Source organism: Chinchilla lanigera, unplaced genomic scaffold (assembly GCF_000276665.1).
Source record: "Chinchilla lanigera isolate Chin_1 unplaced genomic scaffold, ChiLan1.0 scaffold00174, whole genome shotgun sequence".
In the NCBI taxonomy this organism is placed as follows: Eukaryota; Metazoa; Chordata; class Mammalia; order Rodentia; family Chinchillidae; genus Chinchilla; species Chinchilla lanigera.
In genome coordinates, this window is record NW_004955575.1 from 475,859 (window position 1) to 498,873 (window position 23,015).

The window sequence follows — 23,015 nt, forward strand, 5'->3', positions numbered from 1 at the left end:
CTGGGGACCCTCCCTCCAGGAGCCTACGAGGCAGGAAGCTAGCCAGCCGGAAGACCGGCGCTCCCCGCCCATGGCTCCCTGTGTGCCAGAAGCCCTCCTTCCAGGGGCCTACGAGGCCAGGAGTGAGCTGCCGGTCTGAAGACCGGCGCTCCCCGCCCCTATGTTGTTGTTTTGAGACATGATCTCACTCTGTATTCTACCTTGAGCTTGAACTCACTGTGTAGCCCAGGCTGGCCTTGAATTTGCAGTAATTCTCCGGCCTCAGCACCCTGAGAACTGGGATTATAGGTGTGCAGTACCACACCTGGCTTTTTTGAGCCTTTTGAATGCATAAGTTATTCAGAAAGATTTTTCAGGAATGAAAAATAAGCCAGATATTGTGGCAACACTCTGGGAGGCTGAGGCAGGAGGACTGCAAGTTTGGTCAACTTAGTGAAATCCTGTCTCAAAATAAAAAATAATTTAAAAAGAGCTGGGTGCAAAGGCCCTGGGTTCAGCCCCTAGTAACACACACACACACACACACACACACACACACACACACACACATATGCACGCTCTAAATTTCTCATTCTGGCAATCTTTCTGAACCACTGATAGAGCCTGCTATATTATTTGTAAACTCTGTACAAAATAAAAAATATGGGACTCCATATTGCTCAAAAGTGCTGTGAAGGGAAGTGAGGTATGAGCATTTCCCTTTATTCGATGCTGCCTTTTTTCTGTGTTCCCGAATCACGATCAGGTTTTTTCTTACAATGCCCTTGTTATCTTCTGCTCCTCTGGCCTAGCACACCCCTTTGCCTGCCTTGTCCCTGACAGACTTGGTACCGTGCAGGGGTGCAGCCTCTGCACTGGGTGAACTGGCAGTGGGGTCAGGGATGCAGGGCTCACACACCGCCCTCGTTGCACATGTCCTCTGCTGGAGGACACACCCGGGACAGTGATGGTCATGCGTGCTCCACCCTGAGACACGGGTTCTCCCTGCACTCTCTCCGTGCCCCTCGGGGACGCCTGTGGCAGCAGTTGCCAGGTGGGGGAGGGGAGGAGGAGCAGGGCCAGGTGCAGGCCAGGGCAGCCTGGACGCGGGCCCATCCCCAGGAAATGCAGGGGACCAACCACCCTGTTGTCCACTCAGGCATCACAGACCCAACACACATGAAAGGTTGAGACTTCCAGAGAATGAGGGACCCCAGAGCATAAATCCGACCACAGGGCCCTTCAGGGCGCCCTGGGTGGCCTTGCTGGTGTCTGACAGTGGCAACAGTGCCATGGTGTCCTGTGCCCTGCCCAGGCATGGAGGAATAGAGACACAGGTGGTCACTGCACCCGGCAGCGAAGTACCTCAGTCCATGAGGTGAGAAAAGAAAGTGAGCCCTGTAGTGCATGTGTGGAGTCTTACTCAGGCGTAGAAAGGAATGGTGTTCTGAGACAGGCTGCAGCATGGATGGACCCAGATTTATGCCAGGTGTGTGTGAGTATGTGTGTGTGTGATGTACTGGGGATTGAAGGGCCTTCGCACTGAGTTACATACCTAGTCCTTTTTATTTTTATATTTAAAAATGATTGCTTATTTATTATTATGTGATGCTAAGGATTGAACCCAGGGCCTTTACATGGAGCTACATCTCCAGCTGGTTTTTTTTTTTTTTATTTTAAGACAGGCTCTCATTAAATTGCTAATGTGCCCAGGTTGGGCTTGAATTTGTAGTCCTCTTGCCTCAGCCTCCCAGAGTGCTATGACTACAGGCTTGAGCCAGCATACCTGGCCAGACAGGTACTATATGACATCACTTCTGAACAGGCAAATTCTCAGAGACAGAGAGTGGGTGAGTGGTTGCCAGGGGCAGGGCAGGTGCGCACAGGTGGGGTGGGGTGGGGCGGGGTGACCACTAGCCAGTATGCGGTGTCCTCTGACAGAGTGCGGTGTTCTGCAGTGAGCTGGTGGTGATGGTTGCACAACCTTGTGAATTACAGGAAAAGCCACTGAACTGTGTTATTGGAAATGGTGGATTTTATGGTAAGCTTATCACTTCAAAGGTCTATTAGAGAATCAAATTTGGCTTTGGAATACTGTACTAATGCAGATTTGATTCAAAAAGAGTTCATGCTTTGCTGTAAAACAAGTGCATTTCTAAGCAGTTCTATTAATTTTTAAGAACTTACTGAAGATAAGGTAAGGCTGAAGAGGGGTAGTTTTGATTTTGGTTTTGTTTATTTAGGGGCAGTACTGGGAATCCAGCCCAGGTGGTTCTGCCACTGAGCCACATCCCCAGCACCCTCTTACTTTTTCAGCATTTTGAGGCAGGGTCTTGTTAAGTTGTCCAGATGGGCTTTGAACTTGCAATCCTCCTGCCTGCCTCCCAAAGCGGTGGGATTACTGGTGTGTGCTGTGGTGCCTGGGCGATTTTGTTTTTATGATCCTACTGATTGGACCAGGGGCTCACACGTGCTGGGCAAGTGCTGAGCTGCGGCCCCAGCTTGAGGCGCCGTCTTAGAAGTGTTCTTATCCATTAACATTTCCTTTGCTATATGTGATAGCTGTTATTGGTTAGTGAAAGGAAAATGCGCTCAAAATTTTCCTGTACCTAGTAAAAGTTACACACATTTTTAGTAGTTTGTGTTTATTTTTCATCAGAAAATGAATAAAAGAAATGACTAAAATTTGCAAACATCTACTAGGGAGATAAGCAGCATCAAAGTGCTGGACTGATGCTAAGTGCTTTGGAGGGAAGGGTTTGGCCAGGGCCGGTCCCAGGGTGCAGTGTCTGTGTTGTGGATTCAGGTGTAATTCCCGTGTTAGAAGCACCTGAGCACCCGGGCAGCCTGCAGTCGGTGGTCGACTCTAAAAGGTCATGTTTAGTGCAAAAACAAGCAGCCCCCCATCCTCTTGAGAATTGTAAACTCTGACATTTGTTTTCCCTATAAGTCGAGGACGGGCTTTGAGGTTTTACCCCCAGTGAGTGGTTTAGTTACCATTATGCTGAGGAGCTTACAGTGGATGAAAAACATGGAGTCAGAACATCAGTTTTAGGGCTTCCGTCTCATCTGTATCCCCAGCTTGGTACTTAGTAGAATGAGCTGTTTTAATTTTTCTCTTTTATCTTCTTTGCACCGATGATGACAGTATCATGATGTGGGTGTTCAGTAAATATTAACTGATGACATATCCTTGTTTTTTCAGTTAACATTAGTCAGATCCCTGAAAATAAATACAGTGTGTCTGTTGTTTATTCCTTTCTACAACTTTAAATATCAAGACACCTCTTATAATTAGTTATTGTCTGGACTGAATGTTATTTTACATGGAAATTTTTGGAAAGAAGAGAAGCAGTAATTGATTTCTGGAGGTGGAGTAATTGGAGGTGAAAATTTTAATTACCTCTCCCTGAGGAAAGATATTTTGTTTAAGAAAGAACTTTTGATGTAGTGAGTAAATCATTTCTATGCTGTATTTTAATGATCATTATGTTAATAAAAACTCTTGAGTGAATAAGAAATAAATTAATCAACCAAAGAAGTAGGAATCAGTAAACAATTCTTAAGGAATCAGCTCAGCATTTAGCATTAAGTGATTTTTGTCTCTGTCTTATTGCGATTTCTGAGGCTATAATTAAGTCATTCTTGATTTATTACGTGGATTTCTTTTTGGTTACATTTTGCTGGTTCTCAGATTTAGGCAGTCTTGGAGACTTTTTCTCACCTTAGAGGTATAACGTAGAATTGGGGATAGTAACTGGAATTTCCAACCTAACTGAGTAGTCAGAGGTGGGTAAATCAGTTCCTTCCCCCACGGAGCGCACAGTATGGAGCTGACGCCAGCGATCCATGCAGGGTACTGAATTGCAGTGTGGCAGGTGATGTGTTGGCAGTGTAAGCATAGTGCACTGGTCTTCTAGGCCAGCATTAAACAAGATGGGGGCCTGGGGGCTCCAGGGGCAGCTGTGGAGCTGAGGCGAGAGGTGCAGGGGACCCGGGCAGTGGGCGGAGCGTGAAGCAGCAGCGGCTTCCTGCGGGTGTCAGGCGTGGGAGGACTCAGAAGCGAGCTGGCTCAAGTCAGTCTCCGTCTCCTGCACAGGGCCACTGACATGTTCTTAGGGTCTGGGTTCAGATCTTTCACCTGCAGACTGGGGATGATAGTCTCTTGGATTGCCAGCGGCTGGAGTGAGCACGGTGTTCTGTGGCGTGGTGGGAGACAGTGTAGGTGCAGTCAGGTAGGGAGCGTGCTCCTTGGGAAGCATTTGTGTCTCATGACCCACCCGACTCACCAGTGCTTCTCATCCCTGTAGGTTAAAGCAGCCACCGGCGAGGAGGTATCTGCTGAGGAGCTTGGAGGTGCTGATCTTCACTGCAGGTGAAACAGCGACTGTTGTTTCTCTTTAGGATTGCCATTTCGTTTACAAAAAGTTTTCTGTTATTTTTTTCCCAGCGCTAAACTTGCCAGACCAAACCACAGTGTTTGCTCACCTTTTTGCTATTCTGTGTTCAAGTCTTTGGACTGTGGAGTTGCGGCTCTAAGCTAGACTCATCACCTTTCCCTTCTAGCTGAGAAGGATGGGAGAGACAGCTTTTCATGGGGTTAACAAACATCCCTTGGGTTCCTGTAATGTGCCAGGCACTGCGTTTTTTTAGAGGTGGGATTAAGGGCCTTTTTGATGGCTTTTCTATAAGAGATCCCGGAAGGGGACTCGATAGAGGCAGCTGGCGCAGGAGCAGAGGTGGGGCTGGGCAGGAGGATCTGCAATCCATTTGGACTGAGGAGTTAGAGGAGCCTGTGGGGCGACCGGGTAGCGGGGCTGAGCAGGCATTGACTGCACGAGGCCAGGTCAGGGCTGGATTGCCCGAGTAGAGGCGGAGGTAGAGCTGTGGGACCACATGAGCTCTCCCCAGTACAATTAGCGAGGAAGGCCCGGTACTGTATCCTAGATGGCAAGTGCAGTAAGTCCGGTCACTGAGTTAGGCAGCCTAGAATGTGTGGCAAACCTGCCTGTCCTCTGTCCTGCGTGAACCAGGTGGCAGGTGGCTTTTGGGGACCCTGTGGGAGCCCAGGGAGAGCAGCAAGGTGGTAGCAGCTCCACCTCCCTGTCACTCCCCTACGAGGCCTTTTCAGGGGTTGCTTGTGGGGCCTCTGGCTCAGTGTTTATTCGATGCTTCCCACTCTGTGTTACGGATAGATGGTACCATCCTGAGTAAGACAGGAAGATATCAGACGTCGTCCCTTCTGATGGCATTTATAGTTTAATTAGGTGTAAAGCTAAATAAGTGAATGAGCTAAAAAGAAGAAAAATATGCTCATGTGTTTCCACCTTTAGAGGTAGAGGCTAGAGGCAGAGCAGTGAAGGGATGCTGAGGTGGAGATGGCGTCCAGGGAGAGCCTGAGAGCGGCTGAGTGCTCTCCAGTGTGCACACGTGCTTCGTGGTGTGGGGTCCCCCTGTATCTGAGCACTCACGGACCCTCAGGAGACCTGCGAGTGGCCTGTGGCTGGGGTGGGTGTCCATCAGGGAGCTCGGGCTGCAGTGGAACTGGGCGAGTAGAGGCATAAGGCGGGGTGGACTGGTGCCGATCAGGGGAAGGAGAGGAAGCATTTGAGGAGTATTAATTTTTCTAAACTTCAGACAAAAAAGTAAAGGTGTCAGCAGGGTATCAGGGTAGGGGTGTGATTCCAGGATTTGTTTTCTGTGTGCGTCACTTGCTGCCCCTGGGAGTGGGGCGGGCTGCCCAAGGCTCTGAGGCAGGTGTGTGCTCAGGTGTTAGAGCGCAGTTCCTGTTACGTACTGAACACTCGGTATGGGTGTTACTATCGTTCATAGTAACCCATTTAAAATCATGGGAAAATGATTAGGTGGGGATGGTGTTTTAAAAATAAATAATGTAAAATTTACTACTCACAGATTGTTTACATTCATATTTATACTTCTCTGATTAGTCACCCTGAAGAGCTAATTTAATATAAAGACTTACATATGTGTTTTATGAAAGAATTCCCTCTCCTGCTGTTTTGGTAAATATTAGGCAGGTTTTATAAGAAAGCATTGTATTTAAGGATTTACTTTCTGCTTCTGTTTCTTACTGAGTTACAGCATAGCAAGAAATCAGTGGTTAGAACTGGTCTTACATGTGAAGCTCTTGAAACATCAGGGCAGTGGCCAGATACAGCCGTGCATACCTCTGACGCCAGCCATTTGGGAGGCTGATGCAGGAAGATCACAAGTTCAGGCCACCCTGGGCAACTGTAAGACCCGTCTCAAACACAAGCAAATCAACAAACAAAAGGGCTGGCAATGTGGCTCAGTGGCAGAATGCTTGCCTAGCATGTGCGAGGCCCTCGCTTCCATCCCCAGAACTGGGAAAAAAAAAGTTATAAAAAATATTCAATTAGAGAAGCTAAGAGTCTGGCATTTTTGAGGCACTGTAGGGCTCTAATGAGGAGGAACATGATCTCCATGGTTAGGAGCTCCCAGTCCAGAAGTGGGAGGTGCTGTGACCCCCGAGAGCCCCACGCTGAGAAGCGTCTCCCAAGGGTTGGACTGTTTCCCTGGATGAGGCCTCACAGCCCGGAGTAAGCACCTCAGTCCTTACTCTCACAGTGAACAAACATGCTGATATTTTCAACCAGAATTTTTTCCTGGCTTTATGAATTTCTAAAATTACTCTATTAGAAAGTCACTGTACGTCTGCATGTGAGGTAGTAAGGCTTCTGACTGGGACAGAATCGTTACCAGAGGGGCCCATACCTCAGTCCTCGCACTTGAAGCTGAACAGAAGTTCCAGGCCCTGGTCCCAGAGCAACCTGCTCACTTCCGGTTTCCTGTTACCCTGGGGTGATAGAGTCAAACCTTTCTGTTACCTGTGATGGCCACACCTGGGTGTGACTTGGTGAGGCGAGGGCTCATCGTTCTCTCAAAAAGGGACTGTATGGGAGTTGCCGTGTTCAGAAGCTGGGTAGGAACAAATATTTCCTACTGTTAACTGTAACGTGAGACTGTGTCATCTGCTATTGGACAGATAGCACATGGACCCATACAGGTCTGTTCAAGGTCAGGGGTATGAACCCAGGGGCTTTGCTGAGCTACACCCCCAACCCATTTTATTTTTTATTTTAAGACAATGTCTTGTGAAGTTACTGAGTTGTTCAGATTGGGCTCAGACTTGCAATCCTCCTGCCTCAGCCTCCCGGAATGATGAGATTACAGGTGTGTACTGCCTCACCTGGCTAGGGCACACATTTAACAGCAGCCCAGCAGCAAGCCCCTGCAGCCTGACAGAAGAGGGCCAGGGTTGGAAACTAGAAGGCATGGACTCTGAAGCAGCTGCTACTCTACTCGTCCTAGGTTTTCCCCTTGGTAAAACAAGGCTACGTCTCTTTTGCCAGGAACACTAGGAGGATCAAATAAAGTGGCATTTATTAAAGTGTCTTGGAAATAGTAGCGTTCCTCCTCATCCTTGGTAAGAGAAGGATTTGGGGTTTAAGATGTGTAAGTCCTCTCCTTTCCCTGTGCTGGTTATTCCACTGTGCTTTACTCTGTAGGAAGTCGGGAGTCACTGACCACTACGCTGTGGACGATCACCACGCCCTTCACTTAGCAAGGAGGATCGTGAGGAGCCTGAATTACCAGAAGAAATTGGATGTGAGCAGGGCGTGCCTCTTCCCGAAAGTCGCTCTGGCTCATGCCTCCTGAATCGTGTCTTTCAGCGGGTTCACGCGATTCTCCTGAATTTCCGTAGGTGACTCTCGAGCCTTCCGAAGAGCCTTTGTTTCCTGCCGATGAACTGTACGGAATAGTTGGTGCCAACCTGAAGAGGAGCTTTGATGTCCGAGAGGTGTGTGAGAGCTGTGAACTCACTGCCAGTCACAGCGAAGGTCACTATGACGTCTGCGTGAGGAGGAACAGCTGTGCGACGGGTGCGGGAAGATGGGAGGAACCAGCGCTGCGCAGTAAACGCTGGGAGGAAAGGGGAACGTTCCTTAGTACTGGGAAGTTCTTCATTGCGCAGCGCGGCCTGGTTTGCTTGTAGACCCATGTTCCCGTGGACATTAGGAACTACGTAGGGCAGTTTCACAACATTTTGGGCTTTTGTTTTCAGTGTTCTTATTTTGAGAAGTGGATGAAATATCAATAAGTTGTTGAAAGAAGAAAATATACCTTTCTAGATCAATATGACATTAGTGAAGACTACATTTGATTACAGTCAAAGATGTTGCTATGGTTATGGATTTCTGACGGACTCTTCTGAATATCAGCACTATCAGTAGTGTTGATAGACAGTATGTAGGCTTTTGTTCCATTCAGTATCCATAGCTGGCAAAATACTCTTTAAAGTATGAAATTATCTTAATTGTAGATTAGTTGCTATCAGCTTTAGTACTTTGTTACTTTTCCTCCTTGACTATAACACTATGATGTACTAGTTGTGAAAAATAGAAAATACAAAAAAAAGAAAATTGTTTATAATTCTGCCATACAGAGAAAACAACAAATGTTTTAGAGAGGTAGATAGATAGACAGACAGATAGACAGACAGATAAACAAACAGAGTTGGCTCTCCATTCTGCATTTATGGATTCAAGCAACCACAGGTCGAACTATTTTCTAAGAAAAATTACACCTATACTGAACATGTATAGACTCTTTTCTGGAGAGATCTTTCCCAACAAATAGTATAACAATTATTTCCATAGTATTTACATTGTATTTAGGTTTTTCTCTTTTTTGAGTGTCAGGAATTGAACTCACGGCCTCACACTTACCAGGCAGGCACTGTGCTGTTGAGCTACATCCCTGGCCCTGTATTTAGGCATTTTGAGTAATCTAGATACTACTTAAACTATAAGGGAGGATGTACCATAGGTTATATGCAAATACTGCACTATTTCATATAAGAGACTTGAGCATCTGCAGGTTTTGCTATGGGGAATCGTAGAACTAATCCTCCATGGATAACAGGCGATAGCTGTATACTTTTTTATGTAGTTGAGATAGTCACTGCCCCCCTCCACCCCACTTCCCAGTGCTGGTGATCTAAGTTAGAGCCTTGCACACACTAGGCAAGCATTCTGAGCTGCATACCCTCACACATATATATATATATCATACATATACATAATACATATATAAAGACATACATTTATATATATTTTTTTTTTTTTTTTTCTGATCCTGTGATTGATTTCAGGGGGATTCTACCACTGAGCTATGCCCCTAGCCATTTTTAGTTTTATTTTTGAGACATGGTATTGCTGAGTTTCCCAAGCTGGCCTCAAACTTGCAATCTTCCCACTTGAGTCTTCTGAGCAGCTGGGATTACCGGCATGCGCCACCACACCCTGTGACTCTTGCCTTCTTAAGTAGTAATTTAGACTGCTTTTTCTGCTTCATACTCATCACTGTGATTATAATTTACTGTATTTTTCTGTAATAGCAAATGAGCTTTGTACAGTGTTCTTGATAGCGTATGGAGCTATAGCTGGCATTGTATTCATAGCTGGAAAACCTGGGTTCTGACCCTTTTTCCCTGGAGCAGCGATGGCAGACCTTTCAGAGATGAGTGTCAAACTGCAACCCCAAGCCCACTTATTTATGGCAAAGTGCCAATACTGCAATTTAACCTGAGGTTTCAGTTCAGAGCAAACAACTCATACATTAACATCTTTTGTTTTAAGATGAAAACAACTAAAGCATGTGCCATAGATTGTCCTTTAGTGCTCTAGACAGACTCCTGGGATTTAACCTCTCAAAGTATTGTTTTCTGCTTCTAGAAATGGGAGTGGTAGCAGATTATCTATGTGGTCCTGCAGTGTAGGTTCTCATAAAGGTGAGTGGATATATTTTCAGTGGGAGGATGATGTCAACTGGAAGGAAGACTTGAAGTGGCTTTACAGTTGGTGGCCCAAGGTTGCTGTCACCTTTTGGGTGGCTTTGTCTTCGTGTGGAGGAAGGGTGGCTGTTGCATGTTGATCATTAAAAGCTTCAGTTTTGAAGCCCGTAGCATCTAAAACACATAATTGTAGTATTCCCATATTTAAGAAAACAACTGCAAAATAATTCAAAGTAAGCTTTATTTTATGCAGAGAAAGACATTGGGAAGTGTCCACTCATCCTTCAGCCTTTGCATCTTATAAAAGGAGGCTTTGATTGAAAAAGGAAGTATGGGGCCAGGGGTATAGCTCAGTGGCACAAGTGATTACCTGGCAAGTGCCAGGTCTTGAGTTTGAGTCTCAGTATCAAAAAAAAAAAAAAGAAATATGAGCTGTAGAGGAAAGTGAGAGGTAGGCCTAAAATAGTTTTGGAGAAGTTTTGAATGGATTTCATGCTTGTGATTCTTTTTTGTATGTGTTCTGGGGATTGGACTCAGAATCTTGTGTGTGGTAAGTAGGTGCTCCCTTGAAGCAGTGCTAGCGTGTGGTAGTGAGCTGCAGGGATAAACTCTGTTATTTCTACACCTTTTATTTATTTATTTTTATTTATTTATTTATTTAGTAGTTTTTTGAGATAGGGTCTTGCCATGTAGTTCAGGGTGGCCTTGAACTCACTTTGTAGCCCAGGCTGGCCTTGAACTTGTGGCAGTCCACCTGCTTCAGCCTCATTTCTACTCATTTTAGATTAACAATGAATGTCGATGTACCTTCATGTGTACTAGACTCAAGATCATTGAGCATTTATTGAGGGTTTAATAATAGCTACCTTTTGAGCTGGGTGTGGTCACACACATCTGGGGAGGCAGAGACAGGAGCATCCTAAAGTTGAGCCCAACCTGGGTAACTTAGTGACCTAGCAAGGCCCTGTCTCAAAAAATAGAAAAGGCTTGGAATATAGGTCAGTGCAAAGGGCCTGAGTTCAATCCCTGGTAACACACACACACACACACACACACACACACACACACACACACACACGAGGGGTGGAGAGCAAGAAAACTGCTCTTTAACAAGAGCCAGTCAGCATGCTTTAGTTAGCATCTTTAAGTTGTTTGTTTAATAAGTGAGGAGACAGGTTCAGAGGATTTTAGGACCAGTTTCCAAGGGGGGGGGGTTGGGAGTCCTAGCTGGTTCTTCAGCTTAGCATTATTTTATTAGTTCCTGTCCTACTCATTTGTCATAGCGCTCTAGCTGGTTCAGCTTCCAGAAGTGAAAGCTGAGACTCAGATGGGTTAGATGACTTACTCTGGTATACCCGGGTCATGTGGGATACCTTTGCCTGGAGCCAATGTCTTCTGACTCCAGGTCTAGCTGGGCCCTGCTCTCTGAATCTCTGAACGCCTCTCTCTGCAAGCGCGAGTCCTTGCCACCAGCCTCCTCTGCTGCTTTTCTTGCATGCAAGGTGATGCTCTTGCTTCTATAGTGCAGTGTAAACTCTGAGCCCAGAATGACTGCAGGACAGTAGCTCTGCACATCAAGTGAAATTCTAGGAAGATTTTCTGTGTAGGGTGAAATTGTGTGTGTGTGTGTTTTGAGACAGGGTCTCACTATGTAGTTCAGTCCAGGCTGGCCTCGAACTGACAGTGGTCCTCCTGCCTCAGCCTCCGAAGTGCTGTGATTACAGGCATGTACCACTTCACCCAGCTGTGTAGTGTGAAATTTTGTGCAAGTAACAATGTCATTGTGAATTATTTGCCTTACAAATAATTTTAATGTGAAAATGCTTTTATAATATAATTTCTCAGGAACTTTCATTTTACTTCTTAGGTCATTGCTCGAATTGTGGATGGAAGCAGATTCAATGAGTTCAAAGCCTTTTATGGAGATACATTAGTCACAGGTATGAAAGTGAAGAATTGAAAATATAAACATTTTCTACTGCTTTAGAGATAAGTGGTCTTTTGTCTCAAGGCTTTGATGTACTTGGCATGAACTATGTTATTTAGAACACTAGAAATGTATGAGTCAGTTTTCTAAGGAGCTGTTTCATAAAAACTGTTTGTAGCTGAGTGGCTTCATGCATTCAGAGAATTTAAGATGAGGTCAGCTCGGTGCTGTGTGATGGGCCCTTACCTGTGGCGTTATATAAAAAGGTTGTTAGTACAGTTGGTGGAAAATATTTGTAGTTCTTTTTGTTTCTTCGGGTAACTGATTACTTTGAAAATTTCAGCATTATCTCCTTTGTTCTTTGGGAGATTTTGTGTGTTGTTACAGCTTTCCTGAAGGATGGAGGGTGAGTTGAACCTGCTGATGGTCTCTGTAGGTCTCAAGCTGATCCAAGCAAATGCCAGATTGAGAGCACGGGACAGGGTGCATATCTGGGAAAACAAAATAATGTTTCTAAAAGTCAGTTTTTTTGTCTAAAGTATTAAGTGTGTCAGCCTTCAAAGAAAATGTTTCAAGCAGATGCTAGACTCTATAATCCTCCTGGGCACAAAGGCAGAACAAATATTGTGAATTTTAGTTGGCCATAAAAAGCTTAAAAATACAGTTGTTATTGTGAAGGTGACATATCACAACAGGAAAAGAAGAAGTAGCTCCAAAATCCATATCACAAATGTACATTGAGGCTCCAGATAAATCTCGGCACTTTCTCCTAGCTTGATTTGTGAGCAAGAGAAAGGTTCACACTGGGAGTAGAATTTATGTTTTTGTGTTTAGGTGTTTAAGTGATTAAAAGCTTTTTGGTTGATATATGGACAGGATTTGTTATTAGACAGTGCAGGATGTAACCCTTATTGTGTAGCGATTTAAAACAAGTCGAAGCTTTTCTGCTTTCTCTAAAGATGGATGGGGGGGTTCTTGTCATCAACTTTTACGTCTGCCTAGTACTTGCTACAAGACTTGTGACACCTTTGTACCCCCAAGTACCAGGAGCATATCCAGTGTCCTCCAGCTCTGCTTGCCTATCCCAGAATTCAAATAAGTTTGGGGTGAGGGGAGGGAGAGAGGAGGAGAAGGCAGAAAGGGTGATGGTGTGGAATTCTCTGTGGCTCCAGGGCCCCTGGGAGTTTGTGAGCACTTCCTGCTGCTCCTCGCACTGTACTTTCTTGGAAGGGCGATTTTGTGTTTGGATCCACCAGTTGGTGAAGACCTTCCCTCCACGGGTCGCTAGTCAAGTGAAGCCCTTGTCAGAAAGCTTGTGCCTGGTGCCCCCAGGGCTGGGATGTCCGAGTGTTGGCAGGGGACAGTGACTACAGGGGAGGTCTTAGGCCGGGTCTGAGGCTCTGTGGGTGGGCAGGGCTGTCAGCAACTTTGGAATTGCCTCTGTGAGTGGATGTGCACCACAGGCTTTCAGCCGGGACCTCAGGCCTGAAGGACAAAGAGAAATCTCGGTGGCCATCTAGTCTGTGTTCTGTTTTACCACCTTAATACATAAACATGATGACTTAAAGAAATAATATTTCAAGATGAAGCTGGAGTAAAGAACAAAAGCACATCTTTAAAAATTGAGCATCCCGGTTTGTCCTGTTGGCAAAAACCCCCGCCTGTTTTCCTCCTGTGGTGCTTTGGGTGCTGGCTTTGTGTCCGGGGTGCACTGTGCGGCTGGAGTGGAGCCACTGGCCTCGGACAGGGACTTCTGCCGGCCATCTGTGGCCCGCTCTCGCAGGGCCCAAGGCCTCAGGCTTGAGCTCCGAGTACACAGCACATGTTCCTAGGTAGAAGTAGGCTTGTGGCTAAGCCCTCGGGAGGTCTCCTAATCAAGCTTTTGTGATTTGTAAAATAAGTACACCCAAAATACCTGCCTCACAATGTAACTATTTCCTCTTTCCTTCTTGCCCCCCTCTTCCTCTCCTCACGGCGGAGGGCAGGTGTTTGGGGTGGCCTTGGAGGTATAGACAACATATAAATGACATTTGTGAAAGGAGAAAGAAGCAGATTCGAATGCACAGAAAATAAAAGCAGAGCAATCCATTCCTCTAGGTTTAACTGGATTTCTTGCTTTAACCCTTGTTACTTCCAGGCTTGACTGTTCTCGCTTTTTCTTTTTTTTTAAAATTAGTTTTGCTGAGTTAATCTTTTTGTTTAATTTCAAAGGCCTGTTGTTACATGGGCAGTTTCAGTCAGGCTGGTTAGTAGCTCTGACCTTGGCCCTCTGCGTGGCTCTGTGCCTTTGGTGTCTGGTGTGTGCCGCACTGAGATGCACATTAGAGGAATGAGGGGATGGCAGGCTTACCAGTCATCTAACCAGAGCAAGCAGTCAACAGCAGATGGAAAGTGTGTAACATGACCCTTCTGAGAAACAAAAGAATAAAAAATTTTAAAAATCAGATTCTGGTACTTTAGAACTTAATAAATTGTGACATGAGCCATTTGATGCTCTGGATAGAATTTTTACATTCTAAACTTTGATCTGAAATTAAAGGATGTGTAAATATGCTTCTGTTGTGAATTAAAAGCCCTCTGAAATTTTTCTTTTGAATTTTTTTTTTTTTGAGGATTTGCTCGAATATTTGGATATCCAGTAGGTGTCATTGGAAACAATGGAGTTCTGTTTTCTGAATCTGCAAAAAAGGCAAGTACTGTTAAAATGTTCCAAGATTTTCAGTTTTAATCTAACATTGATTTGTAAAGATCAAGTAATGGATTAAAATTTACTGCATGAAAACTTTATAATGTTTAAGCAGACACCTTTCCAGAGCACTGTGTGTGTGTGTGTGTCTGTGTGTGTGAGTGTGGGGAAGTTCTTTTGGTGATTTACAGCAATATGAACTATCCGCAGCACTATCAAAAAGCCAAATATACTTGCTTTAGGAGAATTCTTACGAGATACCTGAGTTAAAATTGCTCGAGAGGACATGCACGTGTTCTGAGAAGGTGCGGAACCTTCGTCCAGAAAGGGTCTCCTCCTCCGGCGGTGCTGTACTAGTGGGGTTCAGCTTTCCTGCTCAGGTGCTGTGGGGTGTGAGCTGTTTGTTCCTTCCACCCCGTCATCCCTTTAACTTTATCGTTACTTTTTGTAAATGGGAAGGTAGTAGGTCTTTATTACTAGTGTTCTAGCTTTAAGAGGAAGTTCCTGAATATCGTTGAGCTTAATATTTGATTTATTAAGAAGCAGATGTTTTAGTCCTGTCTTTCCTTTTCAATAAATAAACTGTCCCTTATTGATGCAAGTAACAGGTAGTTAAGCTTTTTCATACCCTAATTGAGGAAGAATTTGTCTTTGGTGAAATATTTTATCAGTGAAAGTTTCTAAGGGGCTGGGAATATAGCTCAGCAGCACAGTGCCTGCCTGGCAAGTGCAAGGCCATGAGTTCGATTCCTGGTACCCCCCACTAAAGTTTCTATACTTTACTATTATTAATTCTGCTGGCTCAACTATAAAGTGAAAACAAAGAAGTAAAAATAAAAATCACCCATAATCACATTACAAAGAATTTTTAGTAACAACTTATTATGGTTCTTTAGTTTTTTCTTTAAAAAAAGAAACAGCCAGGGATATAGCTCAGTGGCACAGCACCTGCCTGGCAAGTACAAGGTCCTGAGTTCAATTCCCGGTATAAAAAAAAAAAAAAAGAAATAGATATTGCAGTGGTACCTTAGTTCACAAACTTAATTCTCTGCATGATTCTGGTTACAGAGCATATTGGATGAGAATGGAATCAAATTTCCCCATAAGGTCAACATGGAATCTAACCATTGAATTTGATCAGTCCTCATCCAGCTTTGTGTGTGACCAGAATTGTGGAATGAATTAAATTCATTGAGCCGAGGCACCACTATATAGAGAGGTTTTGCTTCTTTTGATCTAGTAGTGTATACTGAGGGTTTCTCAAAATAGTAAATATTTCCAGAAATAATTACTTGTTTTTGTTTTTGCAATAGATCTCCTTATATAGTTCGGGCTGGCCTTGAACTCACTATGTAGTCCAGGCTGGCCTTGACCTCATGGCAGTTCTCCTGCCTCAGCCTCCCAAGTGCTGGCATTATAAGTGTGTGCCACCACACCTGGTTCTGAAATAATAACTTTTAATGAATATATAGTACACTTATTTCAACAGATTTCTCTATTAGGCTGAGGCCAGACAAACTACCTGATTGTATCTATAGGCTTAGTGCAAATAAACTCAGGAGGATTTGTTTGGCCCAATCTTGACATTTCATTTGTTGATATAAACCCCAAAGCTTTATGCAATTTCCTCATTTCTGTAAACACAGTCACATTGAGGTTGAACAGTTACTTGGCAATTTAGTAGCTGCCAAGGCCTTTCTAGGTAAGGCATCTGCAAACAGAGTAATCATAAAGGAAATGGTTTATAAGAATTCTTGCTCACGTGATCTTTAGAAGATAGGGAAAGAATAGTCACATTTTTGGATCAATAAATACTTTTCTAAACTCAAGACTAGAAGATCTCTAACACTCAGCCTAACCTAAAAATCATATTTATTGGGGAATGTACTTTGGTAAGAAAGATGTATTTCACTATAATCTTGATGCATGAAGGAATTTCGCATGGTCTTCAGAATGTAAATGTCATCCTTGATATCCTAGAATGGTTTATATTCTACCTCTTCTCAAGTGGAGAACTAGCAAAGTCCGGCAGTTCTCATGGGCAGGAGGGTTTTCTTCTGGTTTCCCTTGCTGTTTGGAACGTTAGAAACTGACTTCATCTCTGACACAGGAGCTCTCGATAGCCATATGCTGCTGACTACATAAGCATTTGGGCAAAATAAGTATAGTGCAAACTGCAGCCACACACGTCCCGCTCACAGTAGAACATGGTGTACAGCTGTTACTGTTGGTAGATGGTCACACCGTCAGGCAAGTTATTCCTTCCTTCTTTGACCTGAATTACGGTTTTTATAGGGTGCACAATGATTATGGGCCTAATTCTCCTTTAAAAAAAAATTCATATTTATTTATAGGGTGCTCACTTCATCCAGCTGTGCTGCCAAAGAAATATTCCTCTGCTGTTCCTCCAGAACATTACTGGTGAGAAATCAGTTTGGTGATGTGTATTATTGAGCTAATTATACTTTTTGACCCCGAGGAATGTAATGACCAATATGAGTCTGTCACCTCTGTGGATGTCATGTCCCACACCTAACCTTTTCATGGTGGATGGAGTGAGTTTTGAGTCTCTTCCAGCTCTAGAGTTCTCTTTTCTGAGTTCTGTGATTGTCTGCTCTGTTTGTTTGTGTTTCGTACTGTGTGTGACAGAGAGGCACTATGTCAGATATGTCGGCAAGCAGAGGACTCTTTCCCCATCTTCTAAGTCACATGTGATTGCCTGCAGTTCAGGGGACGGAGGGGCCCTCAGTCAGTGGTGGGCTCCGTCAGGCCTTCCTGAGCAGGGTGAGTTGGCTCAGGCAGTGAGCAGGGCCTCAAATAGAACTGGCGTAAGAACATCTTCTTCCTGTGTCTGCTCAGCTTTAAGATACTCAATTAGATGAATTTTAAAGAGAGGTTGTGTCTAGATGGCAGCCCATGTACAAGTGCAGATTAAAAGAACTCTGAAATTTAATCCAGGGATCCACTTTTTGATGATCACTCACCACCAGTAAGTTAAACATGGTACCTGGGAGATGCCTGCTTTTTCATTTTGTTTTGTTTTGGCTGTGTTTTGGCCAGAAAGCAGAGGCTGAGTTCAGTTTTGCAAGACTGCATCTGAGGGACCTGTGAGATACCCATTTGCCCCTAAATAAATCTTGGGCATAGAAGAGGTATCTTAGCTGGGGAGAAAAATGCAGGCATTACCAGAATGTGCATGTATTTAAAGCTGTGGGAATAGATAGGAACATTCTAGAGAGAAGGCTCAAGGGTAGTCTTCGTGAAATTCTGGGTTTTTCCACAGAGATAGGAATAAAGGAAGAAAAGGAGCATGCTTGTACAGTTGTTTTTATGGTGAGGGAGGAGTCGAAAGCCAAAGGCTTCCCTCTTTTTGTTTGAAGGCAGAACATCCACAGAGAGAGGAGTGGGGAGGGGATGGGATAAGCATTCCCTCTTGAAGAGAACTAATATTTGGGTGTCTAGGGTGTGAGAGAAGTCACGGGGAGTCTGGAAGCTTAGCTGTAGCAGTGCTAGCTGCTCTGAGAGCCGGCTGAGGAGGACGCAGAGTGAGGGGCCATACTGCCATTCCTGTGCCGGGGCAGTGGGCACAGGGCACCGTCAGAATTGGCTGAACGGAGCCGCATGGCGAGGTGCGGGACAGCCACAGAGCAATCCGAGGCAGTGAGTTCAAGCACACAGATGAGAGGAGCCCTGTGCTGCTGCAGACAGGAGGGGGCCAAGTGTGGGGGTCTCCGGGTGATGGTGCCGAGGGGCTGTCCAGGTCCTGGTGGCACAGGGCAGCTGAAGAGCGGATTCAGAGAGCTGGGTGTGAAGAAAGAGGGATTCTGCTGGGTGTGAAGAAAGAGGGATTCTGCAGTCGCAGTGTTCGCAAGGCATTGTATCCTTGCTAGTGAGTCATGGCAGGGGCTCTGTGTGTCTCCATGAAACATTAATCCTCCCTTCATCAAAGTTTTAAAGCAGAGCCTCAGAAGGAACGGTATTTTTAAACCAGGTCAGTGGACACGAAGCCTTCACGGTTGGGCTTGCCAGGATGCTTTCTCCTTGCCTGTCCCTGTCACAGTCTCTCACCATCAAGCCACGCTTTGGGGTGATGGCCGGAAGATAGACAGCTCCATTTTGTAGCTTAAAGGTCTCCTTGGGCATCCTGGTAAACTGTTTTAAGGAAATTAAAAAAGTGCTGAGAGAAAATTTTATTTTACTTCTCAAAGCAAACTTTTTGGATGTACTTCACCTATGAATATTTTGTTAGTGCAAGAGGCTTGCGGTAATATGAATGACAAGATGTCGTTGTAGCCTTGCTGAAGCTGAACTCTGTTCATTAATCTCGTCACCCAAAGTTCCGTGTTTATTCTCGCTGCTAGGATTCATGGTTGGTAGAGACTATGAGGCCGAGGGAATTGCCAAAGACGGTGCCAAGATGGTGACTGCGGTAGCCTGTGCCAAAGTGCCTAAGATAACCGTCATCATTGGGGGGTCCTACGGGGCTGGAAACTACGGGATGTGTGGCCGAGCGTACAGGTAGGTGGTTATGATGATTTTCTCCGAGAGAAAGAAACATGCTTCAGGGGTAATTATAAGTGGTCAGGTGAGTCAGGTGTGAGCTATAGAATGGCATTCCCAAATCTTGATCAGTTGCACTCAAATTTATATCTTCTGGGGATAAAATTAAATCTAATGCTGAAGATACTATTTGGAAAAGTCTACAGGGGGACCCAGGAAATACTGGAAATAGCCAGTAATGAAAACAGCACACATTAAGACTTACATGATGCAGCTAAGATCTTGCTTTGTAATTTTATTTATTTTTTGTCTTTTTGAGGCAGGGTCTCACTATGCAGTTCAGGCTGGCCTTGAGCTCACTTTGTAGCCCAGGCTGGCCGTGAACTCGCAACATAAGATCTTGCTTTGAGAAAGGTCCATAGCCTTAAATGTATATACTGTACTGGAAGAGGAAGTAAGGCTGAAAATCAGTGAGTGAGACATCCAGTTTCCCAGGAAGAATAGCAGATTAAACTGCAGAACAATAGAAAGGACATAATAAACAGCAAACGTGAGGTAGAAGAATCACTAAAGCCCCAAGGTGTTTGAAAGATTAATATACTTGGTAATCCCTTGGTGGTACCAAACAAAAAGAGGAGGTGCATAGAAGCCAGTATCAGGAGTGAAAACAAGACAAGGCTGCAGATAACAGGGCAATGTTAGGATCACTTTTAGACCCACAGTGAACTACTGCAGAACTTGGAAATCATGTTGCATGTACAGGCAATGGAAACTGGTCCATGTGAATTCCAGGCACTTCCTTCCTTCCTTCCCTCCCGCCCTCCCTTCCTCCCTCCCTTGTTCCTTCCTCTCCCCCTTCTCTCCCTCCCTCCCTTCCTTCCTTTCTTTTTTGACAGAGTCTCACTATGTAGCCCAGGCAAACCTTGAACTCAAGGCAATCCTCCTGCCTCAGCTTCCTGAGTGCTGGGATTACAGGCATGTGCCACCATGCCCAGCTAAGGCGCTTTTTTGTTTTTCCAGTACTGAGAATTGAATCCAAGGCATTTGCACTGGAGCTACATTGAGGCTGTTTTTTATTTTTTATTTTGAGACAGGGTCTCCCTAAGTTGCCTAGGCTGAGCTCAAACTTGTAATCCTCCTGCCTCAGCCATCCAAGTACTTGGATCACAGATGAACATCACCATACCTGGCTTGGACATGATTTTTTTTTAATTCTTCAGATGATATAATGTACAGTAGTAAACAAAAACCACTTATTCAAAAGGCAAACATGGCTTCTGAAAAATCTCTGTACTGTGTTTCGAATGAATTTGATCATTCTGTTTTTCTTCCCAGCCCAAGGTTCCTCTACATGTGGCCAAATGCTCGTATCTCAGTGATGGGAGGAGAGCAGGCGGCCAGTGTGTTAGCCACCGTAGCCAAGGACCAAAGAGCACGGGAGGGGAAGCAAGTGAGTGACGTTTCTCCTCCTCCTGGGCTTGGCTTCCAGCAAGGAACACAGAGGAGTCCTGGAGCAGAGGACCCGGAATCCTACTGTGTCCAGGGGAGGGGGTCACAGTGGTGGCGAACCTGTGGCACGTGTGCCACAGCCAACTGTTGGTTATTGTTAAAAGCTCTGAAAGGTTCGCCACCCCTGGTAGGAGATGGTGAGCTGGGAGCTGGGACATTGATTTAGGTGTATGCATCTAGGCTGTCTGTTTTCTTGTTTATTTACGTATTTTTTATGGTTCTGGGGATTGAACCCAGGGTATTACCCCTGGTAGCCAAGGGCTTTGCCACTGAGCCACATCCCAGCCCATCTGTCTTTCTCTTTTAAAGCTATTTCTTGCTGGGTGTGGTGTCACACGCCTGTAATCCCAGCCCTTGGGAGGCTGAGGCAGGAGGATCGTTGTGAATGCAAGACCAGCCTGCACTACAAAGTGAGCTCGAGGCCAGTATGAACTGCGTAGCAAGACCCTGTCTCAAAAAGACATAAACACACACAAATCCATTTCTTTTGAGGCACTTTTGTGGTTGTTTACAAATTTTTCAAAAACTTCCTGTGAGTGCCTGGGCATGAAGATATTTGATTCTTAGTCATTTGTAGTTAGTGGAATTTAAATAAGTCTAATTTTTTTCCTTGATTTTCTGACTAGAAGCAGCAGAATTCTGTTTTCTCCATTTCACTTTTAGATTGTGGTGAAAGCTGCCTTGAGTGGGGGGCTCAGGCCCCTCCTGAGCAACACGTAGTGTCCAAGTCCTGGGAAAGGAGGGAGAAACATGGGCTGGCAGTGGACACCAGCAGAGAGGCAGATTGGCAGGTGGCTGCTTTGGTGTCTGTCTGAGATGCTCCTGAATTTTTGTGTTTTCTTTTAAATTTTTTATTAGTTGTAACTTTGTAACTGTTTTGTGTAAGCCCCAAGCCTTAAATGGTAGTCACGTGTTCCTGAAGTTGCTCCTACATGACATGGAAGAAGTGTGGCCCTTTCAGGCGACGTCTTGCCCGTCGTCCGGTCTGCCGCTTGGCTTGTGGAGCTGGGTTAACATCAAGCTCCACCTAAGCCTCACCTCCTTGATCGTCTGTGCCAAGCAGCAGGAACTCTGCAGAGTTAACACAGAGCTTTTAGAGTCACTTTAGCACCAGCTACCATCAAAGCTTGTGTGGGGTGTGTGGGTGTGTGAGGGTGGGAGGAGCTGGTCATGGAGGTGGGGAAGGTAAGGTATGACATTCTGCCCGTTAATTTGAAGACATGCCTTAAACTCTAGCATGATAATCTCTTATTAAATAGTTGTTCCTTGATTGGTTGATGCACAGATATTCAAGTGCGTCTTTTCATTTATGAAGGGAAAGTACAATGTGTTACTGGTTTTCCATATATATTCTTGATCTGTAAAATGTTACTAAAATGCTGAAGTGTTTATATAAAATAAGGTAGGATTTATTTGAAATGAGTCACTTGTTTCTGGTGTGGAAGGTTTTTTTTTTTAGCATTGTATATCAGCTTCACTTACCCTATCATAACCATAACAGCTCCAAATGTGGAAAGTTTTTGTAAGGTGAAAATATTTTTCCAGGTTTCAAAATAAATTCTGAAGACTTTTATGTTTGAATTATCAGTTGATTCTTGTCATAGGAGGACCATTAACTTTTTTTTCAATGCCATTAACTTTTTAATGAAAGGAAAATATCTCTTCATTATCTGGGAAATGAAAGCTGGTTATTCAAGGTGTGGTTGACATTTTATCCCTCTAAACTTTGAAATTTTTCCAATTTTGCCTGTTTGAAATGAACATCTTATACTTCACCTTCTCAACCAGAGCCTGCGAGGTGATGTTGCTCTTTTGTTGTATTGTATAACTCCCACCAATGGTACTACGCTGGAATGCGGTGGTGTGTGGTGCCCTTGGTTTTGACCTTATGTTAAATAAGCCATAGGGTGTTGCTTCTGATAAGGGAGGTCACAGTGCACTAATTTGATATTTATGTCTCTGGTGAGATTATGTATGTTGGAGCGTCACTCATGTGCTATATATCACCACACAATAGTGTAACATTATTGTCCATGAAATTTGTTCTCTTGTGAGGTTATCTGGGCAGGGTCCATTGTTCTGATGAACCTGACCTACTCATGGCCCCTTTTCTTTCAGTTCTCCAGTGCTGATGAAGCAGCTTTGAAAGAACCCATCATTAAGAGGTTCGAAGAGGAAGGAAACCCTTACTATTCCAGTGCAAGGTGCGAGCCAGGGCCCTGACTCCCGGACGGCGGCCTCTTGGCAGCCAGCACTGATACTCGGGATGGTCGGCCTTCATAGGAATCGGAGATAATATCTGGGTGCACCTAGTTTTGGGCCTTTACACTGCCGCCTCTCCTCCGCGGCTTTCCTGTGCCGTCGATCCATCAGTATCATTCTGATTCTGCAGCCCTCATCCTGCTGCCAGTTGGGGTTTCCAGGGACAGGAGGAACCCTGTAGCCAGAAGTGGACCGTGCTGGGAGCTGGGAACGACGGTTACAGTCTTGGCTGTGTCATTCTCAGGAAGTGAATTTTAATTTTTACTTAAAAAACACCTCTCTTGTCTGTTTTTACTCCGTGTTAGGCATGAAAT

At 44.8% G+C, this 23,015-nt stretch overlaps 1 protein-coding gene across 1 annotated transcript in view; it reads left to right on the forward strand.

Annotated features, from left to right (window-relative positions):
* Mccc2 (methylcrotonoyl-CoA carboxylase 2 (beta)) overlaps nucleotides 1–23,015 on the forward strand; it is a gene marked incomplete at its 5' end in the record, with an annotated part of 58,265 nt that overhangs the window by 30,232 nt on the left and 5,018 nt on the right. The window contains 9 exon segments of the mRNA XM_005413932.2: nucleotides 4,290–4,354; nucleotides 7,530–7,629; nucleotides 7,727–7,822; nucleotides 11,685–11,757; nucleotides 14,357–14,433; nucleotides 16,785–16,851; nucleotides 18,792–18,948; nucleotides 20,266–20,380; nucleotides 22,558–22,643. Coding sequence (XP_005413989.2) covers nucleotides 4,290–4,354; nucleotides 7,530–7,629; nucleotides 7,727–7,822; nucleotides 11,685–11,757; nucleotides 14,357–14,433; nucleotides 16,785–16,851; nucleotides 18,792–18,948; nucleotides 20,266–20,380; nucleotides 22,558–22,643 — 836 coding nt within the window.